Source organism: Solanum verrucosum, unplaced genomic scaffold (genome assembly GCF_900185275.1).
Source record: "Solanum verrucosum unplaced genomic scaffold, falcon-dt-bn FXZP01000020.1, whole genome shotgun sequence".
Taxonomy (NCBI): Eukaryota; Viridiplantae; Streptophyta; class Magnoliopsida; order Solanales; family Solanaceae; genus Solanum; species Solanum verrucosum.
In genome coordinates, this window is record NW_026019903.1 from 921,455 (window position 1) to 944,623 (window position 23,169).

Consider the following 23,169-nt stretch of genomic DNA (forward strand, 5'->3'; position numbering starts at 1 on the left):
ATCGTTGCATGAGGCACCTTAACAGATAGGAAACTGTAAGAATGAATAACTAGCGGTTAGAATATGGGTAACTGTAAATGATGTACCCATACTACTGCATTGTACTGATTCAATTTATGTGATTACTACTCTGAAACTATGAGCTTTATGAATTTCTTGGCAAATAATGCCTTGTTGATTACCCCATAGATATGGTTCACTCTATATTAGCAATTTGTTTATCCCAAGTTATTTTTCATTACTTGGGCTCTTTCAAGTTGTGAGAGCCCAAGTACTTCATAGTTGTATCAATGTTCTTCACTTTGTCTCAACACCAACAAATCTAGTAAAATCTCATAGGTGTGGGGGTAAAGGATAGAGTGTAGCCGTGTAGGTAAGCTTTACTCACTTACGTTATATTGTTTTTTTTTTTTTTTTTTTTTTTTTTTTTTGGGTTAACTTTTCAGTTTCATTGATATAAAAAAAGAGTTACATCATTGGGCCTAATGCCCAAGTCCAAACAGACAAAGAATTAATAAAGAAAGTAGTAAACAAAAGGGCCTATTACGGACATTTTCCTTGTATTTCTCCCAACTCATCACTTTCCATTAGCTTTGGTTTCCTAATTGCCATTTTCATCATCTTCTCGATTTCGCCCAACTGCAACACTCCCGTCGTGGTTGAACCACCATTTGCGCCAAGGTTTGTTTTCCAAACATTTTCCGCCAAGGTTTGTTTTCCAAACATTTTCCAATTCTTCTTTCATCCATGTTTGTTGTCTTATACCGTCTGATTTGCAGGTGGTGCTTGATTGAATTGCAGCTTCAATCCGCCTCCTCTGGACAATGTTTAAGTTGTCTTCCAGGTTTACACCTTCCCATTTTCCCTTAGATCCCACTTTTGCCGATTCCATTTTGCTGGCTGGAATAGCCTCGGCTATAAAGCATTTCACATTTTTGTCGTCTCCTTCTTTCAGTGCAAATGTTGTATATGTGTTGCTGTAGTCTTCCCTTCCCCATTACGTTATATTGTTGTTAGTTATTCAAAGGAAGAAGACTCAAATATGCCATTGAACTTTGAGAAAATTCTCATCTATATATGTCTTTCCATTTAAGAAAAATAACATTATGGCTGCCCCGTTGTGGTTGGTTAACAAAACTGACATAGAAATGGCAACACATCTTTGGCGTCCAATTTCCTTGGATACTGCTGGTAAACCAACATTGTCTATGAACAATATTATAAGTACACATTCAGCGCTTCAACTGAACTCGTTACTTTATACCCAAACTATGTACGCCAGGCCTACCCAGCTATTTTTTGGTCATTTGCACTTTTGTCCCTATTTTGTGCTGGTTTGTCTTTGGGAAATTAAAATAACTTTTTCGCTAAAGTTTATATTTTTGACTTATAATATCGCACAAGTTATATCTCACGCCCTTAAAAAACTTATGTTCCGCTAGGCATAAGTTTGATTTCTTTGGGCAAATATTGAAGACTAATCCATTTAAAGACAACAAGTAAATATCAATTCATCCGAAGGACAAATCGTGCGGTTATTTTTCATTACTTGTGCTCTTCGAAGTAGTGAGAGGACAGACGACAAGGGGCGTATGAACATAAAGCTTTAATTATTTTTTACTAATAGAGCTGATTATGAGAGGTTAATGACATTTTCTTTTACATTTTTGAATCCATTTGATGGAAAAGTTAACAAGTTTAGTAAGGAAAAGGCAATTATTATTCCACTTAAAGTTTTCTCTTCACTTTCTTGAACCATACATTGAGTTGATTATTAAATTTAGATCTAATTTGTGAAGAGGAAGCCAGGATATTATAAGTTGGCCCATGTATCTAATTTCATGAGACTCAAAATTGACCAATGCCAATTAAGCCCATACAATCGCAGTATCGCACTGACCGTTACAGCTTGGAAAGTAATTCTCTCCCTTGTATCTAAATAAAAATACTCCCTCCGTCTCAATTTATCGTAATTTATATAACACTTTTCAAATTCTGATATTCAAACAAGTCTGTTTTGAACCTAATTATTGTGACTTGTAGTATTTTTTACTTAATTTCCAAATACATAAATTTTGTTTCAAAACATTGATCGAAGACTCCATTCTCAAAGTCACGATCAAACTTAAATTGTCTGACTCTTGAAATTCGAACTGTGTCACATAAATTGAAACAAATGGAGTAAATATAAATATGTGGTGTAGCTAGAATTTTGAGAATCAAAATATCAAAAGCAAATTTATGAATAAGCTAAATATAAAAAGCAAATATATATATATATATATATATATATATTATTGTATATTTTAACCTAATTTAACAATATAATTTTCGGCCAAAGTGTTAGGTGTCAATTGACACCCTTTGAATAAAGATGATTCCGCCACTGCGCTAATATCTCTATCTATATTTCTTTTTCTTTTTTGATGGATAAAAAGGCATAAATTCCATAGAAATGATCTTATCATGACTTAGAAAGTTGGTTTGGTCCCATAATACTAACTTTGCAATGACGCTTCATATATATTTCAATATGTTAAAGGTCAAAAGGTATTTGGCCCCTTGACCATGAGTGTGTGTTACCTACAAAGTTGAATTACTTTTTACTTTTTATTTGATGCAATGCTAACACATTCTTTGGGGACCTCTTCTTTTCTCCACCCAAAAAAAATAAAATTAAAAAAATGGACATGATGCATGCACACAAATGCCGGCAAATTTGTTTGGAATAACAAAAGTAGATTTGTTTTTCTGGTACAATACGTGCATACATTCAATGATACAAACAACTTCTCAACTTTGAGATGTTAACACATTAGTATCTCCGGGTGTGGCGAGTTAGGTTGAAATTGAAAAGATCAAACTGGATTGAGTTAATAAATGAACAGGTTATTGACTTGTCTTGAAATTTACTCAGTTTAAATGGGTTAAATGCATGTTATAATTCAACGCGTCTAATTTTTATTAAATTTTAATTGCTTTAGTTGATTTTTTATAATTTATTTCTTTTTGGTTTTCCACTCAATATTTGAAGTCTGCATTGGAGCCGAACTAAATATGAATCATGCATTATAGGGCTCATTTAAAATTAAGATTCTTAATAAGATTTTCTCTATATTCAAAGCTCAAATTCAAGAATTGTGATTTAGTACCGATAGGTAGAGATTTTTTGAATCCTTCATACATTGAATCAATAATCTTCTTGTTGAATGGACCACGTGGTGTTGTCTTAGCCAGTAGTTTTTAAGCATTCTATTTGATTCTATTATCCTCATACACAATGCTAGTGCTTTGTGTTGGACCTCCCAAAAAGCAAAGAACCACGCCAATCAAGAACAAAATGTATCTCTTTAATTTGGTATACTTCAAGGGTCGTTTGGTGTGAAGAATAATACCAAATAGTTCTGAAATTAAATTATAGTATCAGTTAATTTGTTGTTTGGTTGGCAAGTCTTGGATAACTTATTCCGGAATTAATAATTAGTATCGGGATAAGTTATCCCTCACCTTGGGTGATATAGTAATCAGGGATAACAATGTCTGTTTAAATCCTTTTTATACCTCACTTTTTACATTCAAATTTTTTTATTTTATAAATTTAAAATTCAATCTATATGATTGAAATTATGAATGTCACTGATAAAATAGAATTACATATTTGATGAGATAGGCAAACATTGATAATCTCTTAATAAACCTACATAGCTTCAAAGTTTAAACTAATACGCTTGCACGCGTTATATCATAATCAAAACAGAAATTTGTTACAAATATCATTTTCAATTCTTAATTCTTACATACCAAAATCAAAAAATTACTATTATTATTTAAAAGTATCTTTCATACAAACCAACAAAAAATGAAAAATGAACCAAATAAAAAAAAAACAATTCAATTAATTTCTTGATTTAATCCAAATAATACACCCCCTCAATAACTTCATTTGCTTCACGGGTCTCATTACCTATCAACAAGATGAGTCATCATGTGCAATAAATTTTCTTTTCCCAAGAAAAAAAATTGCAAAATAGATAATGAAATAAATTAAAATAAAATAAAAACAAATTTTGTTATTAGCAAGAAGTAGTACATGGCAGGCACATCTAATATTGACCTAATATATAGTTTTGGATCTCAAGACTTATGCCTAGCTATATGTCAAGTACCAAGGACAATCAAAACTTTGTGCCACTCATTTTTTAATAACAATCTACATTTAACATATAGTATTAAATCAAAAGGAATCCCAAGGATTCTTTCATTCATTTAATAAAAATATGCCAGAATTATTTATTTCTTACTAGTATATTCTAATCATAGGATAAATAATATTCATATATTCCTAGTTGTTTGGATATGTCTCGATTTTATTTTACAAAAAAAAAATACAATTGTTTTATTTGGATAGCCTTTTGATCCGTTTTCTTCTAACTAAACAAAAACTTAAATTAGAGGCTGTTGATCTAACAAATCAAATAAAGTTGACATTAATTAAGTTTAGGTCAAGGTCGATATAACAGCCACATCACAAACGTAGATTATGTAAAATTTAGATTATGAAAAACGAAGAATAAACAATAGAGTTATATATTTTCAAATATGTTTAAAATAATAAATTTGTAAATATCATTTTATAGTCACATAAATATTTAAGACTATTTTCCCTGCTTCAATTTGTTTAACTTACTTTTTCTAAAAAAAATTGTTTTAATGACTGGTCTTTCTTTTTAGCAACTCCTTTAATTTCAACTTTTCACGATACATATTTAGGACCACACAGTTTAGTACTCCTTCCATCCATTTTTAGCTGTCATATTATGTTTTTCGAAAGTCAATTTGACTAATTTTCAAAGTTAAATTAGATTACATTAATTTGATATTTTGAACAAAAAATTCAAATATTCAAAAACTATACGAAAAGTACTATAAATTGCAATTTTTTGCATATCTATATGATGAAAAAATACATCGTAAAATGTTGGTTAAAGTTCTTATCGTTTGACTCTAAAAAAGGAAATCATGACAACTAAAAATAGACGGGGAGTAACATTTTGATATCATTTGATATATCTTTAGTTTAAGCTCATAAAATTTAGAAGTCTCCTTTATTTTTAAAATTTCATGTTAAATCAAAATTGAACAAACAAATTAAAACAAAAAGAATATTTATTTATTTAAAAAAAACATGTTTTTTCCTAAATTTTATATCAATTCAAAACTCTATGGGAGTAGCCCCGAGCCCTTTTTTATTTTTATTTTTTTGGGTAGAAAGCCCTTATTTTCACTAAACTATGAATTAGGAGTAGTTCCTAAAACAATTATGAGTTGGTAGCATGTATATCTGCCAGCTGGCCTTATTTGTAATTGTTTTGTGACATTTTCAGTTGGCCTGCTAGTTACTTCAAACAGGGAATAGTAATGTTATGGTCTATATATAAGTGTTTTGTACAACTCTTAATGAAACTTTTCCCTTACCTAATTTGTGTCCAAGAAATTACTCTCTCTGTCCATGTTTACTTGATCATATTTAACTGATTTGATACGCTTTTTAAAAAGTAATAATATAAAATTGTAATTTTACGATATTTTTTCTAATTATTATCGATCATCTCACAAATTTAGAGATGATGAAAACTGATTAGTATTTAATAATAATGATAAATAAGTACAAAATGATAATTCATCTCTGAATTTTTCAAACTGAATAAGTAAAAGTCAACATTTATTTTTAGTATAGTAGATAAATAATAATGGACGGAAAGAATATTAATTTTGCTTGGTGATAAGATATTTATAGCCAGTTTAGCCAAGTTTTAAAATTGTTTTTTCTCATAAGTATTTTTGGATAGTAGTTCTTTGCGTTTGATCAATCAATTTGAAAACCACTTTTACCGTTAGCAAAGCAATATTTTGGATTTGATCAATGTTACAAAAATGTTTTTAGAAAAAAAAAAACTATTTCTTAAACTTCTGAAAAATTATTTCCTAAAAATACATTTTTTTTTTAAAAAAATTGATCAAACACCTTAACTTTCTTTTTTTTAAAAAAAAAAACATTACTTTCTCAAATACCTACTTTTTACCTTCTAAACGTACATCTAGAATATTTTTTTTGCCCTCCCCATAATATGTTTGCATTTTTACCAGCACTTGCACATTAGCTTTTTCATCAATTGGAGCCCACATTTATCCATGAAAATATTATAAAAGATTGTTAACAGTATGATAATGATCTCATACTCTTACCAACCAAAAAATAAAAAAAGTGGCCCTAATGTTGAGTGAATTACCATCTTTTATCCAACACAATGATGTTGATATTTGAAGCTTAAATAGTCCTCAAATGGCTTTGTAACTTTCACCAAATCTCACAATGATATCAATTAAATATAGTAGCCCCAGTGGCCATCTAACTCCATTCACAAAACTCCAAGCTAGAGCGGCTATATATGTAGACCAAATGGAAAATGACACAAAATTAGTGATTAACAAACAATGTATCAAAATAAGGCCATAAATTAAGCATTTTATTTGGTACATGACCAAACTTGAATTAATGGTTTATTCAAGGCTACTATAGTACTAATAAATAGGATACTAGATTGAATTAAATGAAAAAAGATTTCTTTAAAAAAATACTCTTAAAATATTAAAAAATAATTTAAATTTGCCCTTTTCTTCACCTATTGGATTTCAGTTGTCCTTAAAGTTGATTTTCGAGTTAAAATTGTCTCTCATTTCACCTATTCGATCATAATTGCCTCAAACTTGACAAGTTTGTTAATGAGGAATCTTCCAAAAAAAAAACTTTTTAAAAAGTATATGACTTGTTTAGTTGTTGTGAGAAAAAGAAGTTTTATAAATAGAATTTCACGCTAATTATCTCTTCCTCACCTTCCAACACCCCCAATTCCCTCGAACTCCGCACCCTTGATCCACCACCCCAACCCCCACTCCCACTCCCGCCCTCACCATTTCATTATGCATCGATCTCGTTCCATAATTTTTTTTGTTAGATTACGTATAATTTTTCTCGAGTTTATATTTTTTATTCTTTGCTAAATAATAATAATAATAATTTTTTTTTAAAAAAAAAGCACGAAACTAGTGAAGAGTGGTGTGAAAGGAATGAGAAAATGGCATAAATAGTCTCTTAACTATAGGAGTAGGTCTAAAATGGTCCCTTAACTATACACTTAACGAATTTAGTCCTCTAACTATTTAAAAACTTATCAATTTTGATCCCTTAACTATACACTTACCGGTTTTAGTCCCTTAACTCTAAACTTACCGATTTTAGTCCTTTAAATATTCAAAAAACTTATCAGGTTTGGTCTTTGTCCATTTTTTAAATACAAATAGCTTCGGTTTATATTAATGGAATCGATGCCTCGAGAAATTAAATCATTTAGCAACTTTCTCTGTTGTTTCTCTCTCTCTCTCTGCTACCTTTTCTTCAAATTAACCTTGTGCAAAGAATCTTAACCTCAAAGATTTAAAATAAAATTAACGAGGAAAGAAAATATAAGTCATAATTTTATTCAACAGAGGATAAAATGAAGCATATTATTGCTACTAATGACTTTAATATGCTAAACTTTATTATAAAAAGAAAAAAATTATTACCCGTTAAATCCCAATGTACTCTAACGACTTCATTGAACAAAATTTGTTTAATTTTTCAGAAATTGAAATTTATAAAATGGTAGATTTGCAAATTTTTTTATTTTTTTTAAATAGATCAATTTTACTAGTCTATTCATTTTATTTTACGTAAAGAAATTTGAGTAAATTAAATAAAATTCGCACTGATTAGCCTATTCAAGTGCGGATTCAAGTCATTAACAATAATTATATGCTTAATTTTATCATCCATTAAATAAAATTAGGACTTATATCTTCATTTCTCATTAATTTTATTTTGAATTGTCGACGTTATTGTTCTTTTCATAAGAGTAGTTTGAAGAAAAAAGGACGAGGATAGAGAAACAACTTAAAAAATGGGTTAAAGATTTAATTTTACAAAAATTTCCGTTAATATAAACTTAAGCTATTTGTATTTTAAAAAATGGACAAAGACCAAACTTGAAAAGTTTTTGAATACTTAAAGGACTAAAATCGGTAAGTTTATAGTTAAGTGACTAAAACCAATAAGTGTATAGTTAAGGAACCAAAGTTGTTAAGTTTTTGAATAGTTAAAGGACTAAATTCGTTAAGTGTATAGTTAAAGGACCATTTTAGACCTACTCCTATAGTTAGGACTATTTATGTCATTTTCTCTGCAAGGAATAGAAAGGACTACAAAAGATGCCAATTGGACCACAACACATGCTTGGCACATGAAAAATCATGAGAGCTCCAAACCAAAAGCTATATATTTCCAATATGTTACATTTGAACAATTAATTAATTATATTTTCCTCCCTTTGTTGTTCATTATTGATCATCCAATCCGAGTTTAAGTTCGATATACTGATAGCTTTAAAATTTTGATATTATTAATTTCTTTATGTACTTTATTACTCATGTTAACGCCTAACAAAATTGTTTAAAAATATATATATCTACAAAATTCTGTATCAAGAACATCAACTTCTCATGTCGATCTTTTGTTCAGCCAATTGATAAGTTTACCTATGACAAAACAATACGATACAATTATATCCCGTTACATACCACTTATAGTATAATGTATATAACATCTTAAATAATGCATAGTATAGTTGCCTCCCAAGCTAAGCAATCTAATCACACTAACAAACTTTTATGAACCCATGCATATTGTAGGCCATATATTACATTGATTTGATTTGGAAGTTTTAATCACTCATCACAAAATATATGTGTAACCCACAAGTACAAATGATATAGAGAAAGTGTAGGGTCACAAGTGATTTAAATGAAGTATTTTCCATCAAGTTTATGATCCCTCTCTACCAACATCCCATGTGATCCAATTTATTTTATTTCTCCAATCCCTCATGTCTCATGCTCATGCACTTGTATATGTGTTCATTAGTCTCAAAAACACTGGTCCTCTGCTAGATTCTCTAATAGCTACCTTTAAATTATTGTCCTCATGTGTTTCTAACAAAACTTATTGGTTCTCAAATGATAATAACTATATACTTAAGTTAGTTATCAACCATAATGACTTATATACTATGTAGATGTCTTGGGGATGAATGAGATATATACATTCATCTTAAGCAGGTGTCTCAGATTTAAATTTTGTGAATCAAAAAACCTCTAATAAAAGAACGAATTTCCCCTTAATAAATTTTATAATGTCAGAATTTGAATTAATCGGCTAGTAAATCTGAAATATCATATTATTATTTTAAAAAGCTAAATAAATTATGGATTTTAGAGATAAAATATGAATAACAACACGTTCTTAGTGGATTACCAAGACTTTAACACACTAATAAAATACTCACATTCCCAAAAGAATGGAAGTTTCAAAATACAAGTCAAACTAAGGAAGCAATTTTCACCTCAATTTGTGATCAATTCTTGAATTCTTTTAAATACGTAAATTTACACCTTTATTAAATTAAACAAAGTGACAACTTTTTGTCATTAAAAAAAGCTTTGAAAGAATCTAAGAATTTTTTAAAAATAAAAGATGTGAACAATAAGTCCCCAAAAAGTACGAGCAATTAAAAACATCTCTACTTCGACAACCAAGTCAAAATGCATAAGTTGAATTTAGGCCTAACCACCTAATATTAGGAGTGTCGGGATAAGGGGCACTTTTAACAAATACTAAAATCTCAAATAAAATATATATTTTTTTTACCAACTTGTCACAACGACCAACAAATTTATGAATTGTAAATCACAATTTTTTCAAATTATTAAATTTTAGATAAATTATTTATACATATAAAATAATGTTTTATGTATATAAATACTGAATTTGAGCCTATGTTAGTGGGTTCTTGTAGGGGGGAAAATTACCCATGAATATATGGTTGTACAGGATAAAATTATTTGACATTAGAATAATATAAAAGAATGAATTGACTAATTTATTTGGGATTAAGTCATCTTTAAAGAATTATCGATACGAGCAACCAGAATCGTTACATATCCAATACTAGTCACTTCCAGAATTGTTACCTCAGCTTCTGTTAATAGAGGTAGAAATTCATGGCCCGAAGTCATGCTAGAAGAAAGAAGAGATAGACATGTCATGAGACAGACATGTTAGAAGAAATAAGAGACACTTCAATTTTACTGATTTTTCCGCTTGTTTAATCATAAAATTATTCTTTGTATACATTCACCAAACAACGTATATATTAACTTACTTAATTTCTATTTTATAAGTCAAATCAATTCGTGTATCATTTAACCTCATGATAAATTCAACTATATCCTTTTTGAATTAAACAGTTACCCAATCTATACTTATAATATTGTTTCCAGGCATTCCTCATGATATTAATAAGAATTTCAACACGAAATGCGTAGGTTCAACTTTCACTATCTTCATATTAAAAAAATTTAATAACAATAATGTCTTAATTATTTTAAGAAAATGCTTAATAAAGAATATTATTAGCTGACCAAATATTTTGATCAAGTACAAATTTTCAAATGATGTCAATTCCTTCATTACTGTATCAATTTAAGAATTTATATCCAGCTTTGACAAAGGAAATAGTAAATCAGCTACGAATTTCTTATTTTACTGTATTTAAATTGATAATAATTCATATTGATATTCCGATTACTTCCTCCGTTTTTATTTATATGTTGTTCCTATTAAATATAAATATTTAGTAATATTCCTTCTATTCCATATTAAGTGAATTTGTGAGGCAATACAAACTTATTAAGAAATACATTTAAGGACATAGTTTATACCATACTTGCCATTATTGTCCTTTATCAAACTTCATTAAAGGAAAGGATAAATATGGAAAACTTTTAAACATCCATCTTAAACTTTGAAAAATTCAATTATTTTGAACAATAAAAAACCCAAAAAGAATTCAAGTAATACGGAATAGATAGAGTACTTGTCATTATTTTTCCTATTTTATTGTTGAGAGTTATTAACATAGAAAATATGCATTTGACCAACATAGAAAAACTAAGTTACTCCATTCGTCCAACAATAATTGTCCACTATACTATTTTGGGATGTCATGTTATATTTGTCCATTTTATCAAATCAATGAAATAATTTTACACTTAGTTCCTAATTTACCTTTATCATTAATTATAGTCATTTCCCTATTATATTTTTCAAGACATTGTATTTATTATATTCAAAGGGTGATATAGTAAAATTACTCTTTTATTTACAGTTTCTTAAGAAGTGTGCAAAGTTAATAGTGTACAACGATTATTGGATAAATAAAGTATTTATTAATGTTTATAGGTTAAATTAATTAATTAAAATAAATTAAATTATTTTTATTTATAAACTTGACTTAAAAAAACATTAAATAATAGTACAATGATAAGTTACCTAGTTTCTCTGAAACATAATAGGGTGACAATTAAATAGGAATGGAAAGAGGGTAATGTTACCAAAAAAAAATAAAAATTAAAAACATTACTTAAGCCCGTAACCGTTTTTCTCAATAATCGCCGTTCCCCCACCCCACCCCACTACCACCCCCACCATAACAGACGCGAATGCCACCCAACTCAACAAAACTGCTCAACAGCTTATATAATATCACATTCACATAACCCCAACCCCCCCAAAACCACCCACCCCTTCTTCGCTCCTCTTCTCCGTTTAACAAATCTGTTCGGAGCGAAGAAGTTGCAGAGTAGAATATCTAGATAGAGAAACACATATAGAGAGAGAAAAAGAGAATACCCACACCACTCTCCTTTTCTCTCTATATCATATTATATATATATATGTTGAACATTCACCTTCAGATATAGCTGCATACACAATATACCGGAGGTTTTGGCGTGGTTGATCTCCTTTCCTGCCGTTCGTATTCCGATTGCAGATCTCGAGATTCCACCGGAGGATCAATTAATTGTGCATTTCTCTGTAAAAAAGGAATTCAACTTCGTTATTGAGATTTTTGGCTTACATTTTCATTGACGGAGGAGCATTGGAGTGTGTTGCTGTTTAGAGGAGGTTGAATGTGATGCAAGTATTGTAGAGAATAGTTTTTCAATTAGCTGAAAGTATGGATGATAGAGGAGGATCGTTCGTGGCGGTGAGGAGGATATCTCAAGGAATTGAAAGAGGCAATGCTTGTCATACAACTTCTGGTATATTTACCTTTTTACCTTACCTAACAGTACAAACATTCGCTCATTTCTCTCTCTATATATCGATATTTCTCTCTCTGTCTCTATCTCTCTCTGTTTTTGCTGTTACTATCGGTGTATTTCTGTCTGTATGTATTACCGATTGGTCTCCGTCTATGTCAGGAGTAAATTAATTGAGGTTTTGGATCTGTGAATTGAAAAATTAGGTGCATTCATGCCTACTTGCATTGACATGTGTGGTGAGTTTTCATCTGCTGCTTAATTCATTTTCTTTCCCTGAAGTTTTGGTGTCGTACCTACCGTTTGGATAATTAACAGATTCATGCATTTTGTTTGGATAAGATCGGTTTCATAGAGTTACTTTGTGATTTACCAGTACTGAAGTTTTCTGTAGATAAAGCTGTCCCAGAGCATATTTTGAACATGTCTGGGCTACCTTAAGAGGAATCAGATGTTAGTAACGGAGTTTGGTTTTATTCAGTTTGTGTAGGTTTTACAACAATTACATTGGTTGTGGAGAAATAATTACTTTGTTTATATAACTGAGTTACTGTAAGTAAGTTCGGGTAAAATGGATTTTGATTTTTGATTGGTTCACCTCATGGTGGATGGTTTTGTTGCTAGAGGAGTTGCTTAGAAAGGATGACCTTGCTAGTTGTAAATATTTTGAGTATGGTTTACAGTTTTTTCTGCTTCCTAATGTTTGAGTAAAGTGAACTAGTTGTTTTACTGAGGGTCATGTCATTTCGTAGTCTTCTCAATTGATCTATGAAGAATGTATTGACATAGATTTTTCCTTTGCACAGTGTCTCACATGCACAAGAGAGAGAGAGAGAGAAAATACAGTTGTTTGTGCTCACGCATTGTGATTTATTATTCTGTAGATATAGATATATAGGGCATGGAATCCTTGTAAATAGTTGCCTATTTCTTTTCCAAGAAAAGCCATTTACTGCTGTCACATGGCTATAGATCTCTCTGCTATTTATGCCTTGTGCCTTTTGGTTGATCTACTATTGAGTTTTCTCCATAGGAATTGCAGGAAGTGTGTCTTTTAATTGACTGAACCAATCCAGCATATTCTCTCAGTGGACAGAGATAACTAGGAAATATTAGTACAGTTACGTGATTCATATTAATTTTTTGGGAATGGTGCTGGATACATCTTTTATCTTTAATGAAGTTAAGTAGGGGCTTAACAGAGTATGTTGTCTTTAACTATTTATATCAGAGGATGGTCCACTTTTCTTCTTGTGTTCTACTTACCATGATTTTGGTTCATCATGCTTAGAATTCTCCATTAATCTGTTCTGTTTTTAGTGTTTGCTTTCCCGTAGGAGAAAGATATCTAGTTCTATAATTCATCATTAGGTGCTGAACTTCAGCTCTATTCGATGTTGATATTAGAACTTTTTCTTATTTAAAAAAAATAGAACTTTATGGTTATATAAAAGTTGTATACCAAGCTCTAGCTAGACCTTTGAAGCTAGTTGATATTCATCTGTGGGTAAGCTCATTTTTTAGAATCCACATTTTGGGTAACATGAACTGATTGGATATTGTTTTTTTCACCTTTTCCGGAACCATATATTCCATTAGTTGATCTCCAATGTAGCTTTATCGAATTGTACAACTAGATTTTAGTTTTACAAACATTTTAAAATCCTATTTGCCTCGTATATTTGCAGGAAACAGTCTGCTAATATGGCCTTGATTTTATCCATGTAGAATGCATTTCTTCCTTACTCTATCAAGATTGTTGACTAAATCAGATCTGCTTAAGGATACTTATGTAGCCACTAAAACACTACCCAAGCAGGAAGTGTCCTTCACAATTTCTGTTGAATCACTACAGCCCATGATGCTTAGGTTGTATCATAAGAACACATTTTATGTTTATTTCCATTTTCATGTCATGTGCTGTAGTTTATTTGTATCATACTTTCCTGATAATGTAATTGAGGCATTGAGCATATTCGTCGGATTGTTTAATGTTGACAGTATAATACCCGAAAATGACCAAACTTTTCTCATCATATGTGAACATGTTTCTAGAAAGAAGTGTTTCTTTATCTGGCATCTGCATTCCAGTCTCACTTATAATAGAGGCATTTCATTATTGGAAAATCCAGGATTTCCATTTTCTTTTGCCAATCATTTTATTTTGTTACAGCGGAGGTTGTGGCAGGATCAGCAGCATGGCTAGGCAGAGGCCTTTCATGTGTTTGTGTTCAAAGGAGGGAGAGCGATGCTCGTCCATCATTTGATTTAACTCCATCCCAGGTAATATGTTTGTGGAGGTTATATTAAGTTTATATTTCCTGCTTGCTGAATACTGAAAATGTCATAAGACACAATGTAGTAGTATGCATTTCAGTCTGCAGTATAATAGAAGTCCTGTTGTGTGCAGTACTAGTTTGTGTTTTTAATGTTGTTCTTACTTCTCTTGTTGAGTAGACAAATGTGCTCATGTGCATCTGGATATGCTGTGATTTTTATTTCTAACTGTGCCATGTCTTAGGCACAAGTGATTTGTCTAAATTTTCTGGCTTTCCACTTTAATGAGATTTCCAAATAACTCTCTAGTTGGCGTCTGCGCACTTCTTCAAAATTTCTTGTTTTCTTCTTTTGAAATGTCATGCACAAGAATTAGCTTAGCCATGGTAAGGAAGTATGGAATGGCTTCTACATATTGGATGCTAATGATGTTTTTTCCATACTTTGTTAATCTCAGGAGGAATGTTTGCTAAGGCTACAAAACCGTATAGATGTTGCATATGATAGTTTAATCCCTGAACATCAGGTACCTTCTGTGCAAGACATCTTAGTTGTTTGTAATAGCTTAATATCTGTAAGATTTTGACATTTCATTCAGGTATGACATTCTTGTTTCTCAAGATTTTTCTTTGTTTTGACCTAAAGGAAGCTTTAAAAGCTTTGTGGAAAGTTGCCTTTCCTGAGGAACAACTTCGTGGTTTGATATCTGAACAGTGGAAGGAAATGGGCTGGCAAGGAAAAGATCCGTCTACTGACTTTAGGTACATCAGCACCTCACTCCGCCCAAAATTTAAATGAAGAAAAAAGGAGGATATTTTCAGGCTTATTAACATCTTTCTGATAATTTGCCTTTCTGCCTATTGCAATCTTATGTTGGTTTTAAGTTGTTTGATTGATTCTGTAGGGGTGGTGGATTTATATCACTGGAGAACTTGTTATATTTTGCGAGGAATTTCCCGGTATGTCCTCTTTCCTCACTCTTTTTATGGAGAATGATATGTCAAACCTTCTAAGCATATGTATGCATACTGGTAAGAATGAGAACATTACTAGGAAAAGATAACTTTTAGTGTCAAAATTGGCGGTTATTTTGTGTGATGGGAGACCTGACAGTTCTAGGTTATTTTTTTCTAAGCAGGTATTGGGAATTTGCATCCTGAGATTGTAGCTATTCAAATTGTTATGTTACGCCTGAATTACTTCACTACGTCTGCCACACGCCTTTTCCTTCCCCTATGCATTGAAACATATGGTTTTTTAATTGCTTGCTCAACCCAGAAATTGTGGTAGTTGCTGGGGGATGGGGGTGGGGATGGGTTATGGTAGGTGCATACTTAATGATGTGATGATTATCTCTGGATTTCTTTATGATATTCTACACAATCTAAGTAGGCACCTAGTCATCATCTCTCGGTGATAGCAGCATATAAAAAACTGCTGGAAAAGTATTTCTGGCATTAATTATTTAGTGTTTAAGGGTGAAATGTACTTTAATGGAATAAATCAGGCACAATGCTTTAGAACTTGGATGACCAAGAAGGAAAAAAGGTTTATAACTTGGTTGACCAAGAATGAAAAAACAAAAAAGGGCTTTATTGTCATCTAGTATCTCTTTGTTTCTTGTAAAATTGGATAAATGTTTGTTAATCAGACTATGACATCACTAATCTTCATGCGCGTCAAGGGAGGGATAGTCTTGTGAAAGGGCCCTATCCTCCAACCATAAGGTTGGGGTTTCAAATCACCAAGGGAGCGAAGGGGGAAAAGCTGTTGTTCTCCTTGTTTTTTTTTTTTTTGGTGTTTGTGTGGGTGGGTGGGTGGGTGGGGTTCGGAGTGGGGGTACCATAAATAAAAAACAAATCTATGTGCAGCAATATTTTCCCACTCCCTAACTTTTGCTGGATCATATATATTTAGTTGGAAAGTTGTGTATTTGGAGACCCTCAAAGTTAGCACAAAATTATGCCTTGGATGTCAAATCTGAATTGGTTTTGTGATGTTGGATTGTGTGACATGATGACGTAAGTGGTTTATATATCGTATGTATCCTCACTAGAAAAGTTACATTCAGGAGAAGGTACAGATATTTGTCTTAATCAATAATCATTTAATTTAGAAGTTAAGTGTTTTTCAATTACTTTTCTCTATGGTAAGCCTTGAAGAAAATCACGGAATGGATGATCGGCATAATGAACTTTGATAGATCTATTAAATACTTTTCAGAAAAGATTGGCTTGATGTTCGATGAATTTCTTAAAATAATTCTGCCTAAATTGCAAATTTTATTCTCCCTTTGAATAACTTGCTCAGGTGAATATGAGGCCTTCAAATTTGTACAATTAAATTTGAAATGTGGTCCTATTATTCAGGCATCTATGAATCAACAAAACTGATCTGTCCCACTCTGTATCTTGTCATTTTATGTGAAATATTTGAGTGTCTACTATTAGCAAAACAAAGGGTTTGTGTTAACTTGGAGAAAGATTCACGAGAGCATACTATAACACATCCATGAACAAAAATTCAGCAATTTCTGTTTTTACCACACCAACAATTATCTAAAGAAGTGCACATTATTATCTTGATTTTATGTGAAATAATTGGAAATCTGTGAATGACAGATTGTTCAGAAGTAAGTTTCAGTTAACCAATAGAATGCTTATGCGACGTACAAGCAGTATAAAGTTCTAGATTCATCTATTTATTCTCTTTTCGTAATTTTATTTGCAGAAATCTTTCCAGGATCTGCTCCGAAAGCAGGAAGGTGATAGAGCAATTTGGGAATACCCATTCGCTGTTGCTGGCGTCAATATCACATTTATGCTTATCCAGATGCTCGATCTGGAAGCTTGTACGTGTACCACATCTACACTCTTTTATATACTCAAAGTTGTGAAGTCTCGACAAAATTCCAGACTATATGCTTTTAAGTAGGCCCTTCTAATGAAAAATGAGATTTGAGTTTCTAACAATCAATACAGAGTCTCTCATGCACAAGTATATAGTCCAACCAAAGATGCTTAATTCTCCCTGCAAACTTGTTTTGATATACGTAATTAATTGTGTTTTTATCTCTGCAGTAAAACCTAGAAATCTGGTTGGAGCTACTTTCTTGAAGTTTCTTGCAGGTACATTTTTTTTGAGATCTGTCTCTACTTTCAGGTTTTCGTAAAGTGCTGCTAATTTCTCTTTCATTTTGATGCATTCATTACTGCGTGTAGATGTGTCTTTTTGTTTCTACTTCTCTTCTGTGTTAAATAAGAGAAGTCAGTGAATCTCCATTTAGTCCTTCACAAATGTGAAGTCGTACTTTCATCTGCATTTATCCTTTGCTCTTCTAAGCAAAGTTGTTTCCTTTTTACAGAAAATGAATCAGCATTTGATCTGCTATATTGCATCACATTTAAGCTGATGGATAATCAGTGGCTTGCCATGCGCGCATCATATATGGACTTCAATGTATGTATTTTCAGCTTACTGATATTCAGTTATGGATATGGAATGATCAAATTCTGCTGCTACCTAATCCGGTTCTTTTGCATTTGAAAAAGTTTTCATGTCTCTTTCACTTAAATGCTTTCTTAATTGTTTCACTTTGGCTAGCATTATCTTAATATCAAAGAGATGTGAAATCCTTGGTAACAGAGCAGCCTGCAATTTTGCTTTTACTGACGATTGTGGTTTCTGAGTAACATGTTTGTTGTGACTCTTTATTGGTGGATTTATCTAGTTGGTATTGGGTTCAATCAGAGAAATTCACTATGGCTATCACACTACTTGGTAGTACACTACATGTGAATTTAGAGTCCTGATTTTAGATATGCTATGTTCTTGCAGGCGGTCATGAAGGCTACTCGTCGTCAACTAGAAGAGGAGCTTCTGCAAGAAGACGTTACACGGCTAGAAGATTTACCATCATACAACCTTCTTAGTCGATAGTGTTTGTAGGCATGACTTTTAAGAAAATGAGAATATGGCTTCCGTATGCATGTTTTGTGGCATTTATTGGTGGTGTTGTTACGTAGTAGCTTTTGATGGGTGGGTGTTACTTTGTAAAAGTCAGCGGATAGGGAAAATGGGGATTAATGTTAGAGCAAGTACAATGTTATTCCCTTGTTTCTTGAATTTGGAAAGGGTCACACCTGATGATCGGTCTCAGTAGTGATGGTAGGAATTCAAAGATTGCCTTCAGAGACTACCTTTCTCTTTAATTAACTCGTAAGGTGGTAACCATCAATAGTCTGTCTATAAACAAGACTTTGTAAGACTTTAGACCAAGACGTGTCCGTGTAAACTGACTGATCCTTGAAAGAGATTGTGATATCAACGTGACCTATATTCATCTTATATCTTGAATCCTGTTGGAATCTAATTAAATTTGAACGGCTTCTATGGTTGCCTTCCGACCCACTTGTGACTTGTGAGGTCATGTCAAAAGGAGGATCCATCTTGGGATGTACACTTGCCCAAAACAGAGTGTTCCCTAACCGAAGATTGTTAGTGTCAAGTCAACTCACAACATCTGTTGATTAAGCAGTCACCTCAACACAACCTGGGTCTTTTGTATCATAGCACCAAATTAGTGCGCATTACTCAGCATACAGTAACAAGCATAAACCGGCTGATGTGTACTTGCCAGCCTATGAGCAGTGAGAACAAGTACCGACAGCCTGAACTATGGACAATTCTTAAGTGCAAGAATTCTACATTTCAACTGTGGCAGTTATTCCACGCCTTCATTTTCTATTTTATTTATATTGGCTATTTTCAGTGTACACCTAACAAGAAATAAATAGGCCAAACTTCACACTGGTTTTTGTGCTAGCAGAGACCAAGCTCCAAAATACTGACCTTCTTTCAGACCAAAGTCGATTGCAGCAACAATATGATTATGAACCAAAACTCACATCCACAAGCACTAAAGTTATCAAATCTTAGTGCATATTGCACACAAACATGTTGCCAACTACCATTTATAGCCACAGCATAGAGTTAAGGAACATTGTTTAACGTTACACTGGTTTTTGAAACAAAATTTTAAGATGCTTTTTTCTTTTAACAAGAATAAAGAAAAATGTGAAGCAAACAAATGATGAAAGCTCACAATTACTTGAAAGTGCAACACATAAACAAAATGATCAAATATCACATCATTAAGTCTCAAAATACCAAACTTCTGGACTCAAATGACATACAAAATTCATAAGTTAAAACAAAACAGGCAAGACCATAGAGAGAGTTCTAAATTCATAAAACTTTTCTATTCATAGATCCATGAGTGAAGGCTGCTCTCCCACTCTGCAATTCCTTCGGGGAACCAAAGAGCAATCTCCTTCCTAGCACTCTCAACAGCATCACTTCCATGAATAACATTCCTGTAATCAAACAGGTTGGGGGTCTTAGACTTCAGCACTATGGTTAAGGTAGGGGCAATAAGCAAAAACAACAGTGAACTGAAAAATAGTAACATCACCAGGCTTCTATTACATAGAAGGGAAATAAACATTAACATAACAAGTATATCTTGAATTAGTATAGTTTATTCATATACACAGATGTTTTACCTGCCAATATCAATAGCAAAATCACCACGGATGGTACCAGCAGCTGACTCCAAGGGGTTGGTTGCTCCAATGATCTTCCTGCCAGTGGCAACTACACCCTTACCCTCCCAGACCATAGCAACAACAGGTCCAGAAACAATATACTCAACAAGCCCATTAAAGAAAGGCTTAGCAGACAAGTCAGCGTAATGCTTCTCAGCAAAGGCACGGTCCACAGTGATGAGCTTCAAGCCTTTATACATGCAAAGTAAAAAATCACAACCAAATCAACAATTACAGTCAAAATAAATTCAAAATACTACACTACAGAAAGAATTCTTTTAACGGTAACAATGACACATTAGCTGGATAATGTGGCATTTGCAAAGAGCAATAATAATTACGCAAGGAGGCAAAGGAAACATACTAGACTGTTCCAATACATATTACTCTAATGTAAAAGAAACAAATCTCCAACTGAAAAATCATTGCAGTGTGGGTCCTGACTAATCATAAGATTTTTGTGATGTAATTGGGACACTAAATAAATCGAGTACTAAATTAATCATACATTGTAATAATTGATTAAATTTTACCTTTCAAAGAGAATCCTTTCTTCTCAAATCTGCCGATAATCTCACCAACCTGAAACATAACATTCAAATGAGTGCACAGTAAGAAAAAAAAAACTGCCGTATCAAGGATTTAGTAAACTAAGATACAAAATTGACAATATATAACATTTATTAAACAAAAATACACACTGAATCAAAGCTCAAAGGGATAGATCTAAAAGAAACAAGATTTAGGAAGACGAACCAGGCCACGTTGGACACCGTCAGGCTTGATCATGATGAAAGTCTGCTCCATTTTTGCTTCTTTGATGTTTGCTCAAGTATGGTCTGTGGATTAGCAAATAACAGTACGCGGCACTTTGGTGAAAAGACGGAGAAGGGGTATTTATACGGTAACGGGTCGGTGGCACTTTACACAGTGAACCCTAATTGTTCGATGGAATATTCTCGGGTTTTTTTCCTTTTTGGTTTTGTTTTAACCCGAACGAAAGCCCATAGGTAAATTCGCCAGTCCAGAACCCAGCAATAAACGTATCTCGGTTTTGAAATTGTTGAACATACACATATTTGATGTAATGAAAAAAAAGGAAAATGTAAGTCGTAAGTTGGAGATCATATTTTGGTTAAGATGGTCGGAGACTATTCTATTTTAAATTTTATTTCATGTCTATATAAATATATATATTTCTTTGAAGATATATCTCAAAAATTTCATAAATTCATAAAATATTCAAAAAGAGATTGAAATATGATCATACTCTTTTTGACAATCAAATACTTTCTTTCTTGAAGATTTGTTAAGTAAATCCTTGACATATAATAAGATTAAAACTCATTGATCATATAGAACTTATATTAAGTGAGAACTGTTAAACAACTCAATATTTTTTAGAGATAATATCTCAAATGATCATTCAACTTTGCATAGTTCACTTAGAAAGTCACTCAATTTTATTTTATAACTCAAAAGTCACTTAACTATTGATATCTCACTTAGAAAGTCATTCAACTATTGATATTTCACTTAGAAAGTCACTCAACTATTGATATTTTACTTAGAAAGTCACCCAACAAACTTAAATGATTTGTTTATTAAATTTTGTTGAAGTCTAAATTTTATTTTTAAATTAGTTTTAAGAATTAATAAAATATTTATTTTAATTATCTTATTGACCTACTTCAATTATTTATTTACAATTTTTTTTAAAAAACGTACAGTAGCATTTTTCAGCATATTTAATTTTAGTAAGACAATAGCAAGTTTTTTTCTCAATTGCTACTGTACGTTTAAAATAGTAGCAATCTTTTATTATTTTCTTATTAAATTAATAGCAATGCTACAGTACATTTTAATTTTAATTTGTCAATTGCTATGGTACGTTTAACAATCTTTTATTAAATTAAAAGGAGTAATCAAAAAGATAAAAAAGACGCACAGTAGCAAACTTTTATTATTTTAAAAAAAATTGTATTTCAACAAAGTTTAACAAAATAATTAAACTGAACATTTTTTATTTATTTTTTAAAAATAGTTTAAACAAAATTGTATTTCAACAAAATTTAATGAAGAAATTATTTAAATTAGTTGGATGACTTTCTAAGTTAAATATCAATAGTTGAGTGACTTTTGAGTTGTAAAATAAAATTGAGTGATTTTCTAAGTAAACTACTCAAAGTTGAGTCACTTTCTAAGTTAACTATTCAAAGTTGAGTGACCGTATGAGATATTAACTCATATTTTTTACTATGTATAAACTAACAAATACGGTGCAGCGGGAGGTAGCTCTTTCCTTAATTAAAAGTTTTGGGTTCAAGTCCTGGATATAAAAAAATTCTCTGTTGGTTTATTAGCATTTTAATATTAATGTTTTGTATATTAATTTGCTAAGGCTTAGTGTCGACCGTTGCTGTCAATCTTTAGTGACTTTTCAGTTTGCAACCGTTGAAATGTCATGATTGCTACATTACTATACTGCATTACTCCATTGGCAGTAAGTGCATATGTTACAAACTTCTGGTGCAGCAACTAAGGTCTAAGCCGTTAGTGGCTGATAGCTTTTATCTCATTTACTTATTCACCTTTATTCTATAACATATGTAACCCCTAAATCATTTATCTTCACTATTTACTACACCATTCATCTTCCTATTCATTGCTAGGAAGACTTCTTCTAGTATAAATAGTGATGGTTTTCATTTGGTTTGGAACACACAATACACAATAAAATATAGAGTGCATAAGGTTTGTCAAAAAGATAGTTCTTATTAGTTGAAGGGAGGTATTTCTTTTGTGGAGCTTTGGACTCAACTCTTGTCCAGAGTTGTTGAGTTATACTTTGTGAAGGCTGTTGTATCCTGGAGGGGACAAGTCAAGAGGACTATTGCTGGACCGGTGAAAACATTTGTTGCAGTGGGCTTGAATCTCCTTAAAGAGAGCGTGATATCCGCGCCTCAGCCTGAAGAGATTTATTTCTTCATTTTTATTTTCAATTGTAATCTTGTATTTTTGTTATCTT

At 31.8% G+C, this 23,169-nt stretch overlaps 2 protein-coding genes across 5 annotated transcripts; one reads left to right on the top strand and one right to left on the bottom strand.

The window, feature by feature from the left end:
- The first annotated feature begins 11,719 nt into the window (after nucleotides 1-11,719).
- On the top strand, nucleotides 11,720-18,865 carry LOC125819830 (uncharacterized). 4 transcript variants are annotated; one of them, XM_049499265.1, is made up of 10 exons: nucleotides 11,985-12,258; nucleotides 12,421-12,497; nucleotides 14,432-14,541; nucleotides 14,993-15,061; nucleotides 15,181-15,296; nucleotides 15,440-15,494; nucleotides 17,266-17,386; nucleotides 17,616-17,663; nucleotides 17,900-17,994; nucleotides 18,373-18,865. In XM_049499265.1, the coding sequence occupies exons 2-10, from the start codon at nucleotides 12,473-12,475 to the stop codon at nucleotides 18,472-18,474; spliced, it is 741 nt and encodes a 246-aa protein (XP_049355222.1). In that variant the 5' UTR covers nucleotides 11,985-12,258; nucleotides 12,421-12,472; the 3' UTR covers nucleotides 18,475-18,865. The 4 variants fall into 4 exon arrangements, with proteins under 4 accessions (XP_049355215.1, XP_049355218.1, XP_049355222.1 ...); XM_049499267.1 differs by having other exon boundaries at nucleotides 14,447-14,541; XM_049499258.1 differs by lacking the exon at nucleotides 12,421-12,497 and having other exon boundaries at nucleotides 11,720-12,258.
- Nucleotides 18,866-19,698: 833 nt separating this feature from the next.
- On the bottom strand, nucleotides 19,699-21,158 carry LOC125820086 (nucleoside diphosphate kinase). Its single transcript, XM_049499506.1, has 4 exons — nucleotides 20,898-21,158; nucleotides 20,675-20,723; nucleotides 20,100-20,331; nucleotides 19,699-19,910 (listed from the first exon to the last, which is right to left on the bottom strand). The coding sequence occupies exons 1-4, from the start codon at nucleotides 20,946-20,948 to the stop codon at nucleotides 19,796-19,798; spliced, it is 447 nt and encodes a 148-aa protein (XP_049355463.1). The 5' UTR covers nucleotides 20,949-21,158; the 3' UTR covers nucleotides 19,699-19,795.
- Nucleotides 21,159-23,169: the final 2,011 nt, after the last annotated feature.